Here is a 21,373-nt window from a genome sequence, read left to right as displayed (position 1 = left end):
GCATTTCTTCACACTTGTCTTATCTCCAATAGCATCAATATAAAAACATCACAGTTCTATAGGCTGAGTAGACTTTCCTCAGTCTCCACATAGTCACTGCTCTCCAAATCTTTCTTCCACACTATCATTTGAGTTATCTGTCTCAAAGACACATTTGATTATGTCAATACTCAGCTTAAAATTCATGTAAGAGCTTCCCATGTCCTATAAAGTTCAATTTTCTACCATGATGTAGAAGGCCCTTAATAACCTGGCCACAGGCAACTTAATAGCCTAATCTTCAACACCACACTCACCATACCAAGCAAAGGGAACACACAGTTTTCTTTAATCATCTGTGAGTTTGTCTGTGATGTTCCTTTGGCTTGGAATGCCCTCCACTATTCCTCTGCCTGTAGATCTCCTTATTCTCAAGATCACACTCAAACAGCTTCCTGTGTGTGGTGCTGTACCTCTTGCTCTTACTTCTGTGGTCCCTTATCTTCTGCAGTCCCTTATCTTCTGCATGTTCATTAGGAGCCAATTATAATTTAGAGTCAGATAGCCCTGGGTTCAAATCCCCACTCTACCACTTAGTAGATTCAATTGAGGGCAAGTTATTTTTCTCTCTGAGTTTGGATCCCTCTTCTGTACCACCCCATAGTGTTCTCATGAGGGTTAAATAAGATAATACACATAAAGCACTTATCGCAGTCACAAAGTTAGTACTCAATAAATGGCAGTTGTTATTATTCACATACTTATTATATCCTCCACTATATACACAATGTATTTTCACTATGAGATGATGAGCTTCTTGAGGAAATAAAAAGCCATATTGCAAGAGCAATATTATACTCATTTTTCCCTTAACACTTAGCACAGTATCTAGCATATTGTAGGTAGGCAACCAACAGTTGTCAAAGGAATAATCAATAGATAAATGGATGAACAGATGGATGAATAAGAGTAAATATGATGCCTCAAGAAATGAGAAAAATATGTATTTTGACAACCAATGGATTGGGGGAAAACTTCTTTGAAAGTTTAGGGTATTTCTTTCTCACCTTTTACCTGGCAATCTCTTGCTCCAGATACAAGCCTGTTCTTATATAAATCCATGCACGTGACTGTCCCCTGGTGGCCATTGAAGATTCGTACGCAAGCCCCACTTTTTAGATCCCAGTATCTGCAGGAATTAAGCCAAAAAATTTTTTTGAGATTTTCTGAGCACCCAAGGGATCATACTGTAGAGGGTTATTGTAGATCAAGAAACAGTTGGAAGGCACAACAGTTTCCTGGTGAAGCTCAGAGGCCCAATTTGAATCTCAGTTGTAGAACTTATTAGGTGTAACTTTGGGAAAGTTACTTAATTTCTGTGTCAGCTTCATCTCCTCGATGACAACACAGAAATGATAATAATGGTAGTTACCACATAGGATTTTTGTGAAGAATTAAATATATGAATGCAGTGATTTCCACTCCAGGGAACATTGGACACTGTCTGAGATATTTTTGGTTGTCACAAGTAAGGACAAAGGTGCTTCTAGTATCTAGTGTGTAGAGTTCAAGGATGCTGTTGAATATGCACAGGACTGTCTCCATGGAAAGAATATTCCAGCCCTAAACATCAATAGCGCTGACATTGAGAAACCCTGCATTAAGGTATGTGACATTAGAACAGGACCAATGTGTAGAAAATGCTTGGTAAATGTTAGTTGGCATTAGGTAACAGGGTCCTGAGAGTGACCACCAGGCCTAGAGTTGATAGTATTGATTGGATGGTAGAGCTGATCTTCAAACAAGAACAGAACAATTTACCACAGCCACTTAGATCTAAAATATTTTATGAATATTTCTGAAAGCATATCTAAGAGATATATGGAAACATGTGTGAGTCACACTGTTTTTTTAATAAACAAACTTGCCTGAGGTCTCAGCTCTCATTATGACAGATCTCCACCTCAGGCAGATTGCTTCTGTGACAGAGCAAAATGTAATGTTTAGGTAGCAGACCCTGAAGCTGGGATGCCCAAAATCCAACTCCAAGCCCAGCACTGCCTAGTTGTATGATCTTGGATAAACTACTGAACCACTCTGTTCCTCAGGTTTCTCAGCTGAAACTGGTAGCAATAATGTTATTTACTTCATTGACTTATTAGATTTGGCAAATAATAAATGATTAATAATAATAATATAATAATTAATTACAACACATTCTTTGAATGTGTTAAGCTTTCCCTTCTAATGTTACCAAATGTGCTATGGCCTTACCTGTTTTTCAGAGCCTACTATGTGTTCACAATGTGTTTAACTATGTCCCTGTAGTCTGAACAAAAGCATGTTTTGAATTATTGTTTCTAGCAACATCGCCGACCATTAGGCCCCATTGTTTTTCTTAATTTATGCATAAAATATACTTGATAACAATTGTAGAGTAACAGGAATAAAAGCAAATTACTTGATTTAGTAAACTTATAAACCAAGTCATAACTGCAAGCATAAGCTTAATAGAGAAACTTTAGATCAAGAGTGTCACTCATTTTCACCAGGGACCACATCAGCATCGCAGTTGCCTTCAAAGGGCTGAAAAAATTTTAGGACTGTGTAAATGTCGTCTTAACTATTAAGGAGTTGAAACTGACACTCCTGTTTTAGATGTACACCCTTCAAACAGGAGAACAAGACTCAGGGGGCCACACTCACGGCTACTGCTTTCCTATGAAGCCCAGACAAAGTTAGAATGAAAGAAAAAAGAAAAAATAGTATAATTATTAAAAAAGAACATAATATATTGTCATTATTTCCAGTTGATAAGATCATCTACATAGACAAACCAACTCAACACACATACTTTTAGAGTTAATAAGGAAAGTTATCAAGGTTGCTAAGTCACAAAATCAAACTATGGAAATTGATATCATTCCTCCACACCAGCAATATTCATATGAAAAAAGATACCATCCACAATAGCAATAAAAGTATAAAGCTTTAGGTATTAAATAAGAATACAAAAGCCTTTTTTTAATTTTCAGTTTTAAGAAAATACAAGCAGTCTATAAATTCAATGCAATGCAACCCCAGTCAAGACTAGTTAGGTTTTCTTGAGTCAATAAACTTACACTAATAATTCAAAATATATATACCATAGCTAAGCTATATTACCTGAAACATGATATGAAAATATTCTCCAAATGCATAATTATAAATAAATAAAAAATTGAAAATCAAAGTGGGCCAAATCAAAATCCCAGCAAGTTATTCTCTGGATATAGACAAATTTATGCTAAAGTTTATATGCAAAGGCATCAGACTCAGATGCCTTTGCATATAAACTGCCAACACAATACCAAAGGAGGAAACAAAGTTGGAGAAATGACACTATCCAATTTAAAGACTTACTATAAAGTAGGGCTTCTGGTCAAGGTGGCAGGGTCACTCCCACAACCACATTAAAATTACAATTAAACTACAGAACAATCATCACTCAAAACTGATTAAAACCCAGCTAAATGGAAGTCCTATAACTGAGAATATAAAGAAAAATCCATATCACAACTGTTCCCAAGGAGGGTTCTCAGGTCCCCACCAGGCCCTTAAGGCTATTGTTTCAGTGACCAAAAGACAGGTCCCCATAACTTCTGGTGGTAAAAACCAGTGTGGATTGTGACTGAGTGAGACAGAGGGCTTCCAGAGTCTCAGGCGTTCCTCTTAAAGGTTTCATGCATGGACATACTTGGTCTCACTCACTCTGAGCTCCAGCACTGGGGAAGAAGCTCAAATGGGGCCTAGGACAGACCAAGAAGAACTACATTGTCTGCCATTAGGATGAGGGATAGAGGGACAGCTTTCTTCCAGACAGAAGTGCTAACAGAGGCCATTGTTCCTTTGCTGAGTCTTCACCCCCACACAGCTAGTAGGAAGCACCATATCTGAATCTCCATCAGCCTGGCAAATACTGCTCACCCCTCCCTAGTGATTCCCTAGAACCATGCCCCACCTATATTATAGACCCACCCGAGCCATTTCCAGGGGATTCTCCATACAAATGGCCTGTGTTAGCCAATGCTGTGGACTTTTCTAAAATCTCTCAAAAAAGAAACATGTGAACCCAGGGCACCCCATACCTTTTTTTAAATGGCACCAGGTTGTCACTAGCAGTAGGAGGCCTTGGTTCACAGCTTTCCCTCTCCCAGGCACCTCTAAGCCTAGCACAAGTACCAGCCAAGTTCACATTGCTTTGTGACTCAGGCAGGGTGGTCTTGGTCTGGGCACAGCCATTGGCTGACCTTGGCCTGAACCTCCTAGGAGGCTTCAGAGACAGTGAACCTGATAGACAGCCTCAGACCATGCCTTAACAACAATCAACAACTTTTACTAGTGGCACACTCAAGACACACTCATGAATCTTGCTCCATGTGTTGGGAGAAATTGATAGCTATTTTGAGACACAACACAGTGACTAGAGAGTGATTTGTTTTTGCAGCCCAGTTGTTTTTGCAGCCTGGTGGCTTGTTTTGGCCCAAAGAGCACAAAAGCCTCTTTTGGCATCTCTGGACTACTTATCGCTTACATGCCAGAGATAACGCTCTGCTTTCTGCTTCTGTAACTGCCTCCTGCTTTCACGCTAGAAGTAAGCGTCCAAAGGACAGGCCCTCCCTTGCTCTATAAAAATAACTGCTCCCCCACTGCTGAGTGCCCAGAATTTGGAAACTGACTCCTCTGGGTCCACGCACATAAAATAAACTTCCACTCTGTACACCCAAAAGCGGCTGAGTTGTTTTCTGTAACACATGGAGTCAGCCTCTGCATAGCAGATCCTCCACAGTCACAGTCAGTCCTCACAGTAGATTGGCCTGAGGTTAATCTCTTCTGTTGACATGCCAACAGCAATCAAAACTTAACTACAACAAGAGGGTGTACATGGCCCATAGAGAGGGTGCACCTAGAGTACCCATCTCAGGTCACCAAGGGGGCTGCACCACTAAGCCCTACAGAACACCTACTACATTAGGCCACTCTACCAAGATTGGGAGACATAGCAGCTCTACCTAAAACATAGAAACAAACACAAGGAAGCAATCAAAGTGAGGAGACAAAGAAAAGTGTCCTAAATGAAAGAACAGAAAAAAACTCCAGAAAAAGAGCTAAACAAAATGGAGATAAGCAATCTATCCAATGCAGAGTCAAAAACACTGGTTACAAGAATGCTCAATGAACTTATGGGTAGAGTAGATGAGCTTAATGAGTACTTAAAAAACACATAGCAAACATAAAAATGGAAATAGAAAGCGTGAAAAGAACCAGTTAGAAATGAAGAGTACAATAAAGGAAATGAAGAATACATTATAGGGGATCAACGGTAGAATAGATGAAGCAGAGAATCAAATCAGTGATTTGGAAGTTAAGGAAACAGAAAACATCCAACAAAAACAACAAAAAGGAAAAAATTTAAAAAATGAAGAGAGTTTAAGGAGCCTCTGAGACAAGTTGAAGTGAACCAACATTCACATCATGGGAGAGCTAGAAGGAGAAGAGAGAGAGCAAGAAATTGAAAGCCTATTTGAAAAAATGATAAAAAATTCAAGTCCAGGAAGTGCAGAGAATCCCAAACAAGATGAACCCACATAGGCCATCACCAAGACACATCATAATTAAAATGCATAAGGTTAAAGACAAAGAGAGAATCTGAAAAGCAGTTAGTTAACTACTGCCAGCTGATTTCTCAATAGAAACTTTGCAGGCCAGATTGGTAGAAAATATTCAAAGTGATAAAAAGCAAGGACCTACAACCAAGATTACTGTGCCCAGCAAAGCTATTATTTAGAATTAAAGGGCAGATAAAGAGCTTCCTAGATAAGAAATAGCTAAAAGAGCTAATCATCACCAAACCAGCACTACAGGGAATTTTAAAGAATCTTCTTAGAAAAAAAGTAGGAGGAGAAAAAAAAAAGAAAAAGAAGTAAAAAACATGAATAATAAAATGGCAATAAATACATATCTATCAACAATTACTTTAAATGTAAATGAATTAACTTCTTCAGTCAAAAGATACATGGTGGCTGAATGAATAACAAAACAAGACCCTTTCATATACTGTCTACAAAAGACTCACTTCAGATTGGAGGAAAAAACACAGACTGAAAGTAAAGGGATAGAAAAAGATATTTGATAAAAATGGAAACAAACACACACACATACACACACACACACACACACACACACACAAACCTGGGGTAGCAATACTTATACCAGACAAAATAGACTTTAAAAAAGGCTATAATTGGAGGAGAGACAAAGAAGAACCCAGCAATTTCACTTCTGGGTATTTATCTGAAGAAATTCAAAAGACTAAATAAAAAAGACATATACATGCATAATTTCACTGCAGCATTATTTAGAGTAGCCAAGATAAACTAAGTGTTCATCAATAGACAAATGGACATAGAAGTGGTGCACATATACAGAGATACAACCATAAAAAAGAAATGAAATATTGCCATCTGCAACAACATGAATGAATCTAGCAGGTATTATGCTAGGTGAAATAAGTCAGACAGAGGAAGAAAAATGCCAGATGATTCACATATATGTGGAATTTAAAAAATAAACAAACATAACAGAAACAGACTCATAGATACAGTGAATATTTCAGTGGTTGCCAGATGGAAAGTGGTTGGGGAATGGATGAGAAAAGTTAAAGAAATTAAGAAGCACAAACTGGTAGTTACAGAATAGTCATGAGGATGTAAAATACAGCATAGGGAATATAATCAATAATATTATAATAACTATGTATGGTGTCACATGGGTACTAGATTTATTAGGGTGATCTCTTCATAAGGTATGTAAGTGTTTAGTCACTAGGTTAAACACCTGAAACTACTACAATAGGGTACATCAACCATAATTGAAAAATTAAAAATTATTTTTAAAAAAGATTTACTAGAAAACTACCATAATTTAAGACACTGTGGTATTGGTGAAAAAAAATAAGTACATCAATGGAAAAGAATAGAGAGCCCAGAAAGAGATCCCCATAAACATAATCAACTGATTGCAAAGGTTACTCAATGGAACTACAATAGTCTTTTCAATAAAGATGCTGGAACAACTGGACATCCAAATGCTAAAAATTGAATTTAGACACAGACCTTACACACTTCATCTTACAGCAGAACTAACTTGAAATGATCATAAACTTAAATGTAAAACCACAAACTATAATACTTCTAAAAAGATAGCATAGGAGAACACTAGATAATGTTGTGCATGACAATGACTTTTTAGGTACGACAACAAAGATATGACCAATGAAAGAATTTGATAGTATGTACTTTATTAAAATTAAAAAATGTCTGCTTTGCATAAGATAATATCAAGAAAATAAAAAGACAAGCCATAAACAGAAAGAAAATATTTGCAAAAACCACATCTGGTCAAGGAGTATTATTCACAATATATAAAAACTCTTAAAACTCAACAATAAAGAAACAAGTAATTCAAACAATGAATCAAAAATCTTAACAGATACTTCATCAAAGAAAATATATGATTGGCAAATGAAATCATGAAATGATGTTCCACATCATAGGCAATCAGGGAAATACAAATTAAAAAAAACAATGAGATACCACTACGAACCTGTTAGAATAACCCAAATCCAGAATACTGACAACACCAAATGCCAGTGAGGATGTGAAGCAATAGGAATTCTCATCTGTCACTGATGGAGCTGCAGAATGAGACAGCCACATTGGAAGACACTTGGTGGTTTCTTATGAAACTAAACATGCTTTTACCACATGATCCAGTAGTCATGCTGCTTAGTATTTACTCATAGGAGTTTACAACTTATATCCATACAGACACCTACACAGAGATATATATAGCAGTGTTATTCATAATTGCCTAAACTCAGATGCAATCAAGATGTCCTGCAGTAGAGAATGAATAAACAAACTGTGGTACATCCAGACAATGGAATATTATTCAGTGTGAAAGGGATATTGTATATCAAGCCATGAAAAGACATTGAGGAACCTTAAATGTGTATTACTAGGTGAAAGAGACAAATCTAAAAAGGCTACATACTATATGGTTCCAACTATTGAATAATCTGGAATAGGAAAGCTATGGAGATTTAAAATATCAGTTGTTTCTAGGTATTGGGGAAAGAAGGAAGGATAAATAGGTAGATCATAAAGGATTTTTAGGGAAGTAAAAATACTCTGTATGATACTACAATGATGGATACAAGTCATTATATATTCATCAAAATTCATGGAATATACCACACCAACAGTAAACCCTAAGGTAAACTATGAACTTTGGGTGATTACAAAACGCACAACTCTGCTTGAGGCTGTTGATAACAGGGAAGTCCATTCCTGCATGATGGCGAGGAACATACAGAGAATCTTAGTACCTTCCCCTAAAATCTGCTGTGAACCTAAAACTGCTCTATAGACATTATCTTTAAAATTAAAAAAAAATAGATACAAAAAAAGAAAGAAAACAAACCAATGGTCTAGAATAGAGAGCTCACCAAGACATTCTTAGATGTCTACATAAATTCCTACATATAGGAAATTAACATGTGAAAAAATGACACCATAAATCAATGGGGGGAATTTCAGGTTATTTAATAGTTGCTGTGGGGGAAACTGCTCAATTTGCTTAAAAATAAATAAATAAAGTAGAAATTCTACCTGAAATTTTGAATACTACATATGAAATCTGACTGAAAATAGAGTGAAGAACCTAAATATAAAGTTAATAGAAAAATGTTTAATAATAACCTTGTCACCTAGAGTTGGGAAGAATCATAGACACAAGACCAAAAAAAGAAAAAACTTGATAAACTGATATTTTTTTACATTGATGTTAAGAATTTTTAGGAGATCCAAGATAGTGGGGAAGTAGGTGGAAGTTACACTCGCCTCCTCCCAAAACCAGAATGGAATTACAACTAACATATAAAACAATCAACCTGAATAACCAACTGATCACAAGGTAACGGAAGTCTTGTAACTAATGATATACAGAAGAAGGCACATGGAGATTGGCAGGAAGGGCATAAATGAAAAAAGAGCTAACACTGCACCCATGTTTGGCAGCTGGGAATCGGGAAGAATATCTCAGTTGCAAAAGTTTCACCTTAGGAACATGGTGTCTCAACCCCATGCCAGGCTCTTTGGCCCACAGCACCATTGCCAGGAAGAGGAGCCCACATAATATTTGGCTGTGAAAATCAGCAGGGATTCTGTCTACCAGGAAGAGATGAGAGTTTGCCAAAAAAAAAAGACATGCTCTCAAAGGGCCAACAAACAAAATCTTGTTCACAACCACTAACCCCAGGCTCCAGCAGAGGGGGCATGGCTCACAGTGAGCACGAGTCCTTCAAGAAGAGATTAGGTCCTATGGCTTTAGGGGGAGAACTGAAAGGGCAGCTGGCAGGGTTCCTCTCCCATACTACCCACAGATGCCATTTTTTCAGAACTCCATAATCTCATGATCTACTTCACTGTAATTTATATATGTGTGTATATATACATATTACCCTGACTAATACACATATGGCAAAGGGTTCAACCTCATTAGTAATCAAGAAAGTGAAAATTGAAACTACAATGAGGATTTATGGAATACCCATCGCATCGGCAAAAATGTTTAACACTGCCAATACTGTTGAGGATTTATAAGAAGGGGTTCTCATACTCTGCCCATGGTTTTGTAAATAAATACAAGCATTTTGGTAAATAATTTAATACTCCTACTTAGAAATTCCACTACTAAGAATATACCTTTAAAAAATCCACACTACAATTAACAAGACTATGTCATATATGTGAAAGTTGCTAAGAGAGATCTTGAAAGTTCTCATCACAACAACAAAAAAGTGTAACTATGTGTGGTAATGGATATAACTACACTTATTGTGGTAATCATTTGCAATATATACATATGTCAAAGCATTGTGCTGTATACCTAAAACTAAAATGTTATGTCAATAACATTTTATGTCAAACTAAAATGTCAATGTTTTTCTAAAAACTTATATACACAGGCACCCAGAGACAAATCCAAGAACATCTATGGCAGCACTCCTTGAAACAATTAAAAAAAAACTAGAAATAACACACATATCCATTAACAAAGGAATAAATAAATGAGTTAAAATACATTAATTCAATAAAATGCTGTGTCTCAGTGAAAATAAATTAAGTACTGCTACCTACATCATATGGATGAATCCCAACATCATAATTCAGTGCAAGAATCAAGTCCACATGAACATTTAAAACACAGTTCCATTTATGTTAAGTTAAAGAATGGACAAACATAATATATAAATTTGGAGATGTATAAAAAGAAAAATTATTTTAAAATCTATAAAATACAAAGGAATAATTAGTATAAAATTTGGAATAACATTACCTCTAGTTGGGAGAAGAAAGAAGCAATAAGGGAAAGGCACATAGTAAGACTTGGAAAATGATAATGTGTTATTTTTTTGCCTGAGTAATAAGTACATAGTTGTTTATTATATTCTTTAAAGATAAAGGTACATGTACACTTCAAACATTATTTTGCTTCTACCTTATATTTCATACCTACAAAAACTACTTTCCCCTGAAGGAATCTGAAAACAAATATAAATTTTTCCTTCATCTACAGAATGCTAAAAAGATACCTTTTGTGCGAACCAGATAATCGTGGTTCGATTCCCAGTCACGGCACATACCCGGGTTGCAGGCCGGTTCCCTGCAGGCCAGTTCCCAGCAGGGGATGCATGAAAGGCAACCACACATTGATGTTTCTCTCCCTCTCTCCTTCCCTTCCCCTCTAAAGATAAATATATAAAATCTTTAAAAAAAAAAAGATACCTTTTGATTCAGTCTTCAACTAGAAAATAGATCCAATAATTGTTATAAATCTATTTCATTCAAATGTTAAATGATATACAAATTTTTGGTTTTTACCTTGACAAAAAAGAAAAATGTGGGTTATTCTAGAAGTTAGTATTAGGTAGGATAGCTTGCTAGTAAATATGAAAAAAAAAGTGTGCGTGTTTCTTCCACCAGGTGGCTTCTGATGCTGGGCAGGGTGAGGAAACCATAGACTCCTTGAACCACTCACCTGATACTCAGGTCATAACTGCCGCTCAGGAGGAAATTCTCCTGCTCACACAAGAACAGAGCACGGACGCTGCCAGCGTGGCCCCGGAACGCAATGGGTACCTCCTTCACTTGTAGGATGTCCAGGAGCTGGATCTTCCGATTGGATGACACAGCTACCAAATCTCCCCCAGAATAGTGGATGATTCTGTTTCTGTCCCACCTGAGTTGCCAGGGGAAAAGGGTGGTCTGTGAAAAAAAGTTAGTGCCCTGCCTGGAACTCACTTAGCATGGTGGCTTTCACAGCAGATAAAACAGAAAACTCAAGGCCTTCCAACTCAGAAACTAATAGAAGACAAAGCCCTGCCTATTAACAGACCCTGATAGAGCCCTGCCTCATACCATAATAAAAAATCAATTTTGAGTAAATTTAAAACCTAGAGACAAAAGGCAACCCACTAAAAAACTTCTGCTAATTAATGTATGATAGATCCCCAAGACAGAACAGAGTGAGCAACATTTCCCAAACTTATTTGACCACAGAAAATTTTATCATGGAAAACCTCAGAGGAACACAGCTGGAAATCCCTATACCCATGGTACATACCACTCTTTCTTTCTTTCTATTTTTTAAACCAGTATCCAATGACCACATATTAAATTCAAAGTCCTGTGCTTACAGGAACCAAGGGAAATACAAAGATAAGTAAGATGTGGACCTTGCCTTCAAATAGCTTGCAGTCCAATAAAACAGGGTGAGTTGTGTTAATTTTCCAGTAATTATATTATTAAGAAATAGACAAAATATGAGCAGGATGACTAAATGATTTATTGTTCAAACATTTTTATTGTGAAAGGGTACACATTAATTACTCCAGGATCACCAAGTAAAGCAGGAATGTTTCAGTAAAGTGGGATATATTGTCATTCTAAATATGAACAATTTTGTCCTCATTGCATCTGTCACATCTTGAGTTCAACAAGTCATTCTCTCTTCTAAAGAATACTTATCACCATACTACTCATAAAAACTCAAATTTAACTTTTCCCACTCTGTTCTCTTTCCCTGAAGAACTGGTCAAGATGCAATTTGTTAGTACCATTCAAAGAAAAAATAAAATAGGGGTGGTCTTCACAAGCTTTATGAACAGAGAGTGAAGTCCTAGGCCTAAAATATGGCAGAAAGTTGATCATTTGGATTTGTCTTCTTATAACAAATCCAAATGATGTCACCCTATGCAGTCATCATAAATACCATTTTCATATTTAACATGGAAAGATATCTACAGTGTTTTGCTGGAGTGGGTTACAGAAATATATAAAGAGTAACTTCATTTCTATTTAAAATATATGTTAATGCATGCAAAAAAATCTAGAATAGACACCAATATTAATGGTGGTTATTTCTAGATGACAAGATTATAGATCTTTGCTTTTCTCTATACATTTTTCAGCACTTGGTGGTTTTTTCCCACTAAGAATATATTACTTCTAAAATTCTAATAAAACAATAAAGATATTTCAAAAATATTTTATGCATATAAATTTTGCAAAAGTTTCGGCTAGTATACCCAAAATTTATAAGGGGAAGTGTCTACTGTACACTGCTAATCTACTCTTGCCTTGTCTAATCAAGCATCTACTCTCATGTTAGTTTGGAGCTAGAGCCTTTCCAAGTGAACGAGGGTCATGAGAACTTTAAGATGCCAGTGGGGGTAATTCAGGGTCTTTGAAGATATGGATTCAGACCTTAGTACCTACGTGTCAGAAAGAATACGGATATTATAAGTCCCACAGAAGACATTTCTCTCCTCCATCTGGACCTGCTGTGTTTCCTGGTTCTGGTATGCTGTCCACAGGTTGTAGTCATTCTAATAAAGAAATGCTTGGAGTCAGAGTATTGCAGCCACTTTACCCACGCACAACCTAGAGTCTCTCCTGGTCAGGACACAAAGGCCCAGAGATTCTTCCTCATTAAACTGTGGTTGTTGCCATGGTGTTGATGCAGAGGGGCCAGCAAGCCAGTACTAAAGTAATCTATGAGTTAAAAAATGTTGAGTCCAGAGCCCTAATTCTTCTTCCACCTCTTTCTGTTTCCTGTGTGTCCTTATTCCATGAACTTTCAATGTCCCTGATAGCAGCACAACTTTTCTAAAAAGGAGCTCACAAATGGTGTGCTCATAACTAAAGTCACAGGTGCCCTTTGATCGACTACTTCACAGAAGAGGGGCTTTCACATTTACACTGAGGAATCTGACAGTTCAAGTATATTGTGGGAACCCAGGCCATATGTGAAATTACTGCTACACACTATATGCATTTGCACTTAAAAGTTTTCATGCATCTGCAACCTTAATATCTCCTTACTGTGGCCTCACTAAGTACATCATTTACCCACAAAGTAGTCTCATCATTTTATGGATGAGGTATCTGAGCTTCAAAAAGGAGAAATCAATATATCAAATCTCAACAGAAATGCTTGCTTTCCCTTTTCAATTCTTCCTTCCTCCCTTCGTTCTTTCCTCCCTTCCTTTCTTCCTTCCTTCATCCTCCTTCCCTTCCTCTTTCCCTCCCTCCAGCCTTTAATCCCACACTTTCTGAGCAGCTATGGCATGCTAAGCATGCTAAATCTGCCATAGGTGACTCAAATGGACTCCTAGTTTCATTCTTCTTCCCAGCCATACTCTTCACCCTCCAACAGAAGAAAATAATAATCATACTACCAAGAAACAAACAAAAAAAGAATAAGTTTATTATGAAAGCAAAGAAGTCCACGCCCTCATGTTTGCATCTTGGAGTCCTCCTGGACATATCTCTTCCTAAGTCTCCTTCCAAACCTTAACTTCCTCCATGCTTGTAGACCCTTCTTTAGCACACCAGCTTTCCTCAGCTCAGTCTCTGTCTTAATCTCCTACAAAGTGGTGATATCCACCTAGAAGTCTCTCCACTCCAGAGTGCAAGCAGCTCTGATATTCTGCCTTGAATTTAAAGAGACTTCCCTGGCTTCCCACTGCCCAGGCTGGAATTCTTGGCTCTTGCTCATCGATTCAGTTTAAAGAGTCTAGAAGCATCATGGTAGAGTCGTTGAGAAGATCTGAGTTCAAATTCCAGCTGTGCCACTGACCCACTATGAGAACTTGGGCAAGTTTCCTAACATCATGGCCTTCATTTCCACATCCACAAACTGGGAGTGATGCTCTCTACCCAACCTATGATGGGGATAAAGTATGGAATGTATACCTACCCTTGACACCATGCCTGGCACACTGAGCTCAGTACCCACTGCAATCAGCATTACTCAGAAGTACTCACCTCCACCTTTACCTAGCAGACCCCTTAACTTCTTAGTCTTGCTGCTTCATGTGTTCTATTCTGGTTTCCATCCTGTGTTACCTGTTTCTCTCTGTTCTTAAATTATACATTTTTAAAATATTAAAAACTGCTTGGTAGTCATCTTTTGTCAAATGATTATAGCCACATCACCAAAGGAAGAAGTGTGCTTGTTTCACTATACTTAACAGAGCAACAGTCTTGAAATGAGCAGGTCGGCATTTAACTTGTTCTCTATCACTTTACTGGCTACAAATCTGAAACTCTCTGTGCCTCAGTTTATTTTTCTGAGTGAATGGGTCAACTCAAAGATGAAAAAAAATTCTGGTCCCATGAGGTAAACAAATGTTTTCCTTGGCTCCGCATAATTTTTAAGTGTTTTTTTCACTGGTTGCCAGCATTTAAGAAAAGCAAAGAGTGTCGCACAATAACTCAGATTTATAACTTCTTTTGAAAGCTCAGTTGGTCTGAGAGGTTGAGCTCCAGATGAGAAGTGAGCCCTCTAATTCATCACAGTCCCATCATCCTTTACCATTCACACCGCCCACCTCCCTCATTCATGGGATCTGTCTGGCCTCTACAGACATATGAACTAGATGGTTTCTCTGGATACTTCTATTTCTCCAATTATAGCTTATACTGCACAGTTTTGTTATTAGAAGCCACAGTCAGTACTTAATGACCACCCTTCATTAAGTATTCTTTGGGGGCCCATTGAATAGTTTCGAAATAGAAGGCTCTTGAGCAAAGAGTAGGAAGCAGGAATCTAATGGTTTTAGAAATTAACTATGCCTTCAAAGGCAGATCATAGAGTTCAGAGTCTTCCACCTACTCTTCAATATTGCCCAAGATTTGGTGGTGAGGCCTGTGGTTGAGTAACTCTCCCCTTCCATCCCAGAGTCAGAATGAACCTGGAAGTGAAAAGTGAGAAAGTTTAATTCATCCTGGACCTTGGACATTCTGGACTGGCCCTGCCCTCCTCTCATGGCCTCTCATCCCAAGGCCAAGGCTCTGGCAGCTTCTAGATGCATGGACTGTTGGGTGTGGAGGAAAAGCCCAGCTATCACTGACATGTTCCTGGTTCTGAGTGCCCCACCAGGTGACTTGGTGCCACAGATGTAGGACATGACCATGGGATTTGAAGTAAGGGCAAACAGTGAGAGGACAACCAAATTAACCCACCTGTTTAACAGGTGAAGCATTTAAGGCTTAATAAAAGGAAGTGACATACTTAAGAACATGTAGCACAGAACTCTGGTCTCCTTTAAGGAATGTCACCTCCTCTTGAGTAACTCTATATCCATAACAGAGTATTCTACATTCATATGCTATATTCTATGTCCTCCCATGTCCTACACTCTTATGTGAGGACTGAGCCTGAACTTCAGCCTTCAATGGCCAATAAAAGTGTAACACTCACAGTGACTTGTCCTGATGTCATCAGAACCCACCTTTGTTCTCAGTTTCCATTTCTGATTTTTCACACGCATGCGCTTTCCATCATCTGTTATTTTAGGAACTGGGATATGAAGCTTGCTGGCATAATTAGGATCTATTCCTCTTGTGTAGGACCCCTGGGAGGTGAAAAACAGAAAATGGCTACTTTTGGTTCCTATTTTCCAACTTGAGGGGAAACTAGTGCTCAGCAAATATGAAAGATGGTCAGGCTCTGGCTAAGGAAGGCCTGGGCCTGGCCAGGTAGGGCAGTAGGTACATAGACTGGCATTAGGGGATAATGATGCCAAAAATCTGGACCAAGACCAGAAAGACATGACCAATCATTTCCAGCTTTTCAGAGTGCAGCCAGCCTCACCATGCTTGCCTCTTGCCCTCTTCTCTCACTGATATCTACTGGGAAAGTCCCAGCTACCAAGAATCCATGATTCAAGTTAGGCTTCAGGCAAGAAGTACAAATAAAAATGCCAGAAATGGCTACTACCATAGAAGATTGTGTTTTAACCTAAAAATAGACTTTGTAGCCTCTTAAACATCTGTGTACTATGTCAGGCTGACCCAGAAACATACTAATGGCTTTCTGGTTGCATAAACCACAATGCAGCTCTTGGTATGGGGATGGAGAAGGGTTCCCTGCTTTGTGAGGTTCACCAGGCTCTGCCTTTCTCTTCCTAAAAGGTTTCTGTACACATTGTCCCTGCTGGGTGCACTGACAGTGGTATAGTAAATGGTGGCTAATGGGGAGTCCACACAAAAAGGAGATGACTGCTGAAACATATGAAGCAGAAAAGAAGGAGCAGGAGGCCCACTAAAGGTCTTCTAAGTGGACTGGAAGGCTCACAGCCAGGCTAGCCTCAGTGAGGAAACAGGTCTCCAGGCCACCCCTCCTGCAGGCAGGAAGTACCTGCAGTAAGATGATCTGATTCTGGATAAACATGTGCATGGACAGGTCTATCTTGACTTGCTGCGCCAGTGAAGCCCAGTGCTGGCTCACAGAGGTGCATCTGTTCAGGCTGCTTTTATCGAGCATACCTGAGAGAATAAAAAGATAACCATTGGAAACTTCAAACTGGGTTGCAATGGGAGGGCTCTTGAGAAGTACTCCAGTACAGCTCAGCATACTTAGAATATACTTGGAGAGGTGGATGGGCAGGTAACGGATGAAGTCCTGGTATTTGCTGACTCCAGAAGACATGTCTCTGACAGCATCCAGGTCAACCAACAGATCAGAGGGGGTGCACCCAGTCTTGCGCATGTCTGCTTTTGTGGGAAATAGCCTATTCATCTCAGAAATACACTGGAGCGAACACTTCCATTGTCCCTCTAGAATGAAGCCAGAAAAAGATGCATGGTTGATTTGTCTCTGTGGAAACTCCAAGCCAGTAGAGCTCATCAGAGTCTGCTCTTAGGCTACTGGGTTTTGTCATTTTTTCCTGCCAAAATGAAAATAGAAACTCCCCAGCCAAACATATGAGTACTTTTTAGCCTTCTCAGCTCAAGGATATGTCTGTAGCCTCAAAGCCTGCCCTGTGCAGGTGAAATGCCATGGTGTCTGGAATTTCCTTTAAATCACCCTTACAGGAAAGTATTTTAAACAATTTTAAAAGAGAGGCATGGGTGAAATAGGGCAGTGGGTGATGTGAACAGTAAGGGACAATGGGACATGATAAAGGGTTCACTTCCCACCTGAAGGGGCCAGTTGTCACTCAGCTGCAGCTAATTGCTATGGGAGATTGAAGAGCTCAACCTCGCAGACCATCTGAGCTTTCAAGAGAAGTTAGAAATCCAAACTATCACGCAATGCTCTTTGTTTTTCTGCTAATTATTGAAGCGAGGTGATGGTTATGTGAATGGTTATTATACTGTCCTAACTACTTTTAGAATTTGACATTTCTATAGAGAAAATGTTTTAGAACCTGAGTGTTGTGCTTCCTCTCACTGTTTCATGTATACATCCTGCTTCAAAAACTAATTTAGGATGGCCTTAAGGTCAGGATCCAAATTCACCACTACTCATTTCCTCTTCAAGGAATCCAATGCTGAAAAAATAGCCCCTGAGTTTTAAAAAAAGAGTGGATTAAATTCTAGAGGTGCCCACTGTGCCACAGGTCAGGGGCTAGACAAGAGACTGTGGCCTGGGACAGAGGGAGACTTCCAAAGAAGCCCTCAACAACAGCTTCCTTTCTGACTTCTGTTTTCAGGTGTCCCTCAACAGCACAACACTGGAAAGGTGAAAGCACAGCCTTTTGGGTCATACTGAGTGATTTTGTCCTTGCTTCTTCCCTTTCCAGGTGTGCAATTAAATGAGGGAACAAATATCAGCGGGTCCAACACACCACAGGTGAAAAATTAATGTTAATTCCCCAAAGCTGTCATCCCCAAATGCTATTGCTGTCTCAGCCCTTCCACCTTCATTGAGACTTCCCAGTCTCATATCTGTTGACTTTCTCACTGCAAACTGACTTACCAGTATTCAATGCTTCCCTCCCAACCTTTTCAAATGCACTTTCTTTTCCTGAAATTTTGAACAGAGGGAAGGATGTGTTCTTGTTTCTGGCTGCCCAGTAGACATGTGAAGTATCAAACTGATGGTTGTAGTCTTTTTCAGGGAAGAAGACATGGTTGAAATCTTGATCAAGCCCTGAAAAACAAAAGATCAAGACAAGGTTGTTTAAGCAGGTGTGTGGAGGAGAAAGAGACACAGGTAAATGGTTTAATTTCTACTTGCATCTTTTAATTCTGCACAAAATGGGCCAGGCCAGTTATGTCTGTTTTCTTTTGGAGCTTCTGAATTTCTACACAAAAATCACAGAAACTCCCTAAATAGATTTTGCCAGCCCACCTACAGTGTAAAGTTGATCAGACCTCTCCATACAGGAGAGAGCATGGGAGAGCTGTGGACAAGAGCTGGAAGATGGACAGCTCTTCTGAAACTCTGACTTAATTTTCTTCAATGATATGCATAACTACTCTTTGGTCAAAATAGAAAATTCAACGTTTTCTTTCTTCCTTAGGAAGGAAGCTGTATAACCTATAAATGGACTCAAATCTAATGTAAGTAGCTTATTCCTGTGGAGAATGATGAAGGCCTTTGAGAGAGACCCATGGAACAATGAGTATGTGTGAGAAAGCCAGGCCTGCTATAGTCTGGCCCCACCAGGGTGAGGAGCAGCACTACACTGTGGGAGATGCTCAGGAGGGTAGTCCTGGTTCTCAGTCCCCTTGCTGGATGGCCTGGTTCAAGTCATCCAGATTCCCTGAACTTTGATTTCCTTATCTATAACATTAAAGAGCTTGCCTGGCTGACCTCTAATCTATTTGTAGTAGTATCTAATTTTTTCACCATCCCTTCATTTCAAATTATTGTTTTTTTACCTCTCTAATGTACCAAAGAAGTCAAGCGGCATACGTTGGGATCCAATTGCCCCATAGGTCATATAGCTTTAAAGTTGTTTGGGATTCCATTAGTCTACAACTATACCCACAAATCAGGTCTCATGGACATTAAGAATGCTCAGCCTTCAGGACCTCAGACTCTGAAACTCCTCCATCTGACACTCCTCCCTTAGCCTTCTCCTACCTGCTCCCCCCTAACCGGCACCTCTCCACAATGGACCTTCCACTCTTAGATCCTTGTGGAATCTTCTATCTCTTGCCTCCTGTCTGTTTTGTTGTTGTTGTTGTTTTTTGGGGGGGTTGTTTGTTTGTTTTTGCTTCCCTGATTGAGCAGGCTAAACGTTTCCAAGATCTTTTTACCAATACCCTAGATCCATGGCTCTCAAAGTGAAGTGCCAACCAGCAACCTCAGAATCAGCTGGGAGTTTGTTAGAGACACTAACAAGCTGTTAGAGACACTAACACAGCTCAGCTGGGAGCTGCTGAGTCAGGAAGCCTGAGCAAGCCCAGCCATCTGGGATTTCATAAGCCCTCGGGGATTCACATACAAGCTAAAATGTGAGAAATACAGTGCTTGTCTTACTTGGCCCTTTTGCTTTCTCCAGCTTTGGAAAAACTCCACAGTTGAACTTTATATGCAAGCAAGGAATATGGTAGAGTGAATTGGGGAAAAAGCCCTAAATTTTGGCCTGTTTGCCTGGTTTCTGTGTAGTAAAAGGTGAAGGCCAAGACAATTCAATAGCTTTCCCTTTACATCCTTCCCAAGGCCAGTCAAATCTCTAGCCCACTGTTCTCGCACTGCAACAGCCTTAATAGGGACATAGACATTTCTGAGTCAAAGGAATGAAGAAATCCATTTTTAAATGCTTGACAGTTAAAAGTCTATACACCTTCTGTATTTGTCATTTGACAATTTTCTAGAAGGAAGTCACAATCGGCAATTTCTCCTTTGGTAAACAGGATCGGGTGTCAGGACAAAGAACTCTTTCCTGCCTTCTGGGAAGTCCCTATCTGCTTCAGTTTGTCCACACCTCCAGTCTCTGGGGCCTGGCTCCCTGGTCTCTGGGACCCTCCAGTCTCCCCCTATGGCCTGTGTACCTGAAATATTGTTCTGCTCTCTTTGAAACAGGACCCTGATGACAGCAGCAGCCATGAGTAGTAACTTGGGGTCACACATCTGCAGCAGCAACAGTGTATATTTTGCCTTAGTCTTGTGGGTGGTGGTCCCAAACCAGCACAATATCTCTCTCATCTTCTGTTCTACTGTTTTATCCAACATCTGGTTCAAGGAGGACTTCACGATTTTCCCCTCCTTGCTGAGGTTGATCCTGGACCTGTTATAGATGAAATCCTTCCCCTGTGTGGTCTGAAGGATAGTCTGGAAATAGTGTAACAAATATAAACTATCTAAGTGTTCCAGGATGCTAACTAGAAACCTCCTCTGAGATATCTCCCCAATCCTTCTGAACCACTCTTTGGTAAAGAAGATCCTCCGAGCCAAGACCCGTGTGTCACACCGCTGGCACACAGGGACAGAATCATTTCCCTTCTCACAACAAAAATAGGGGGCATTCTTGAGCCTTGATTCCAGGTTTGCCATGATCCTGAGTTGACCAGTTCATTTTATCCTTGTCTGTAGTCAATTCTACTAAACAGCAGAGGGACAAAAGAAACTGATAAATATCCCAAGTGAGCCTTTTCTATTATAAACATCTCCTAGAGAAAAAGTTAACCTCTACCATGGATGGAAAGATTATCTCTCTCAGAAACTGCCGGTAGAAGTCTGGCTTTTTGTACTGACCTCCTAGGAAACATGGCTCTACCGTAAATCTCCTAAACCTGGCACTGCTTATGTGGAGGCAGTTGCTGTATATTCTGAAAGAGGTGGTCACTTCATTTCTAGGACAACAATAGCGTGAATCAAATTTAAGTAATATATAGACCACTTTTATTTTATTTTTTTTAATTTAAATATATTTGCATCTCCATGCTTTATTAGCATACTTTAAGTACACAGTATTCAAATATGGTTAACCATGAATTGTAGTTATAACTCAACTTCAAGGCACAAAATCATGGGTCATATCCTACTA

At 39.1% G+C, this 21,373-nt stretch overlaps 1 protein-coding gene across 1 annotated transcript in view; it reads right to left on the bottom strand.

The window, feature by feature from the left end:
- Positions 1 to 21,068, bottom strand: part of FBXW10B (F-box and WD repeat domain containing 10B) — a 45,984-nt gene extending 24,916 nt beyond the window's left edge. Inside the window, exons 1-8 of the mRNA XM_037165539.2 lie at positions 20,379 to 21,068; positions 18,352 to 18,525; positions 17,007 to 17,207; positions 16,789 to 16,916; positions 15,881 to 16,003; positions 12,861 to 12,970; positions 11,122 to 11,322; positions 1,047 to 1,168 (exon numbers count right to left, since the gene is read on the bottom strand). Coding sequence (XP_037021434.2) covers positions 1,047 to 1,168; positions 11,122 to 11,322; positions 12,861 to 12,970; positions 15,881 to 16,003; positions 16,789 to 16,916; positions 17,007 to 17,207; positions 18,352 to 18,525; positions 20,379 to 20,880 — 1,561 coding nt within the window. The 5' untranslated portion in view covers positions 20,881 to 21,068. The remainder of the gene's footprint in view (positions 1 to 1,046; positions 1,169 to 11,121; positions 11,323 to 12,860; positions 12,971 to 15,880; positions 16,004 to 16,788; positions 16,917 to 17,006; positions 17,208 to 18,351; positions 18,526 to 20,378) is intronic.
- Between the last annotated feature and the right edge of the window lie 305 nt (positions 21,069 to 21,373).

The sequence above is a fragment of the Artibeus jamaicensis genome, unplaced genomic scaffold (assembly GCF_021234435.1).
Source record: "Artibeus jamaicensis isolate MK-2021 breed Jamaican fruit bat unplaced genomic scaffold, CSHL_Jam_final contig_781, whole genome shotgun sequence".
Taxonomy (NCBI): Eukaryota; Metazoa; Chordata; class Mammalia; order Chiroptera; family Phyllostomidae; genus Artibeus; species Artibeus jamaicensis.
The sequence above is the reverse complement of the archived record's forward strand: the minus strand, read 5'-3'. Positions and strand labels throughout refer to the sequence as shown.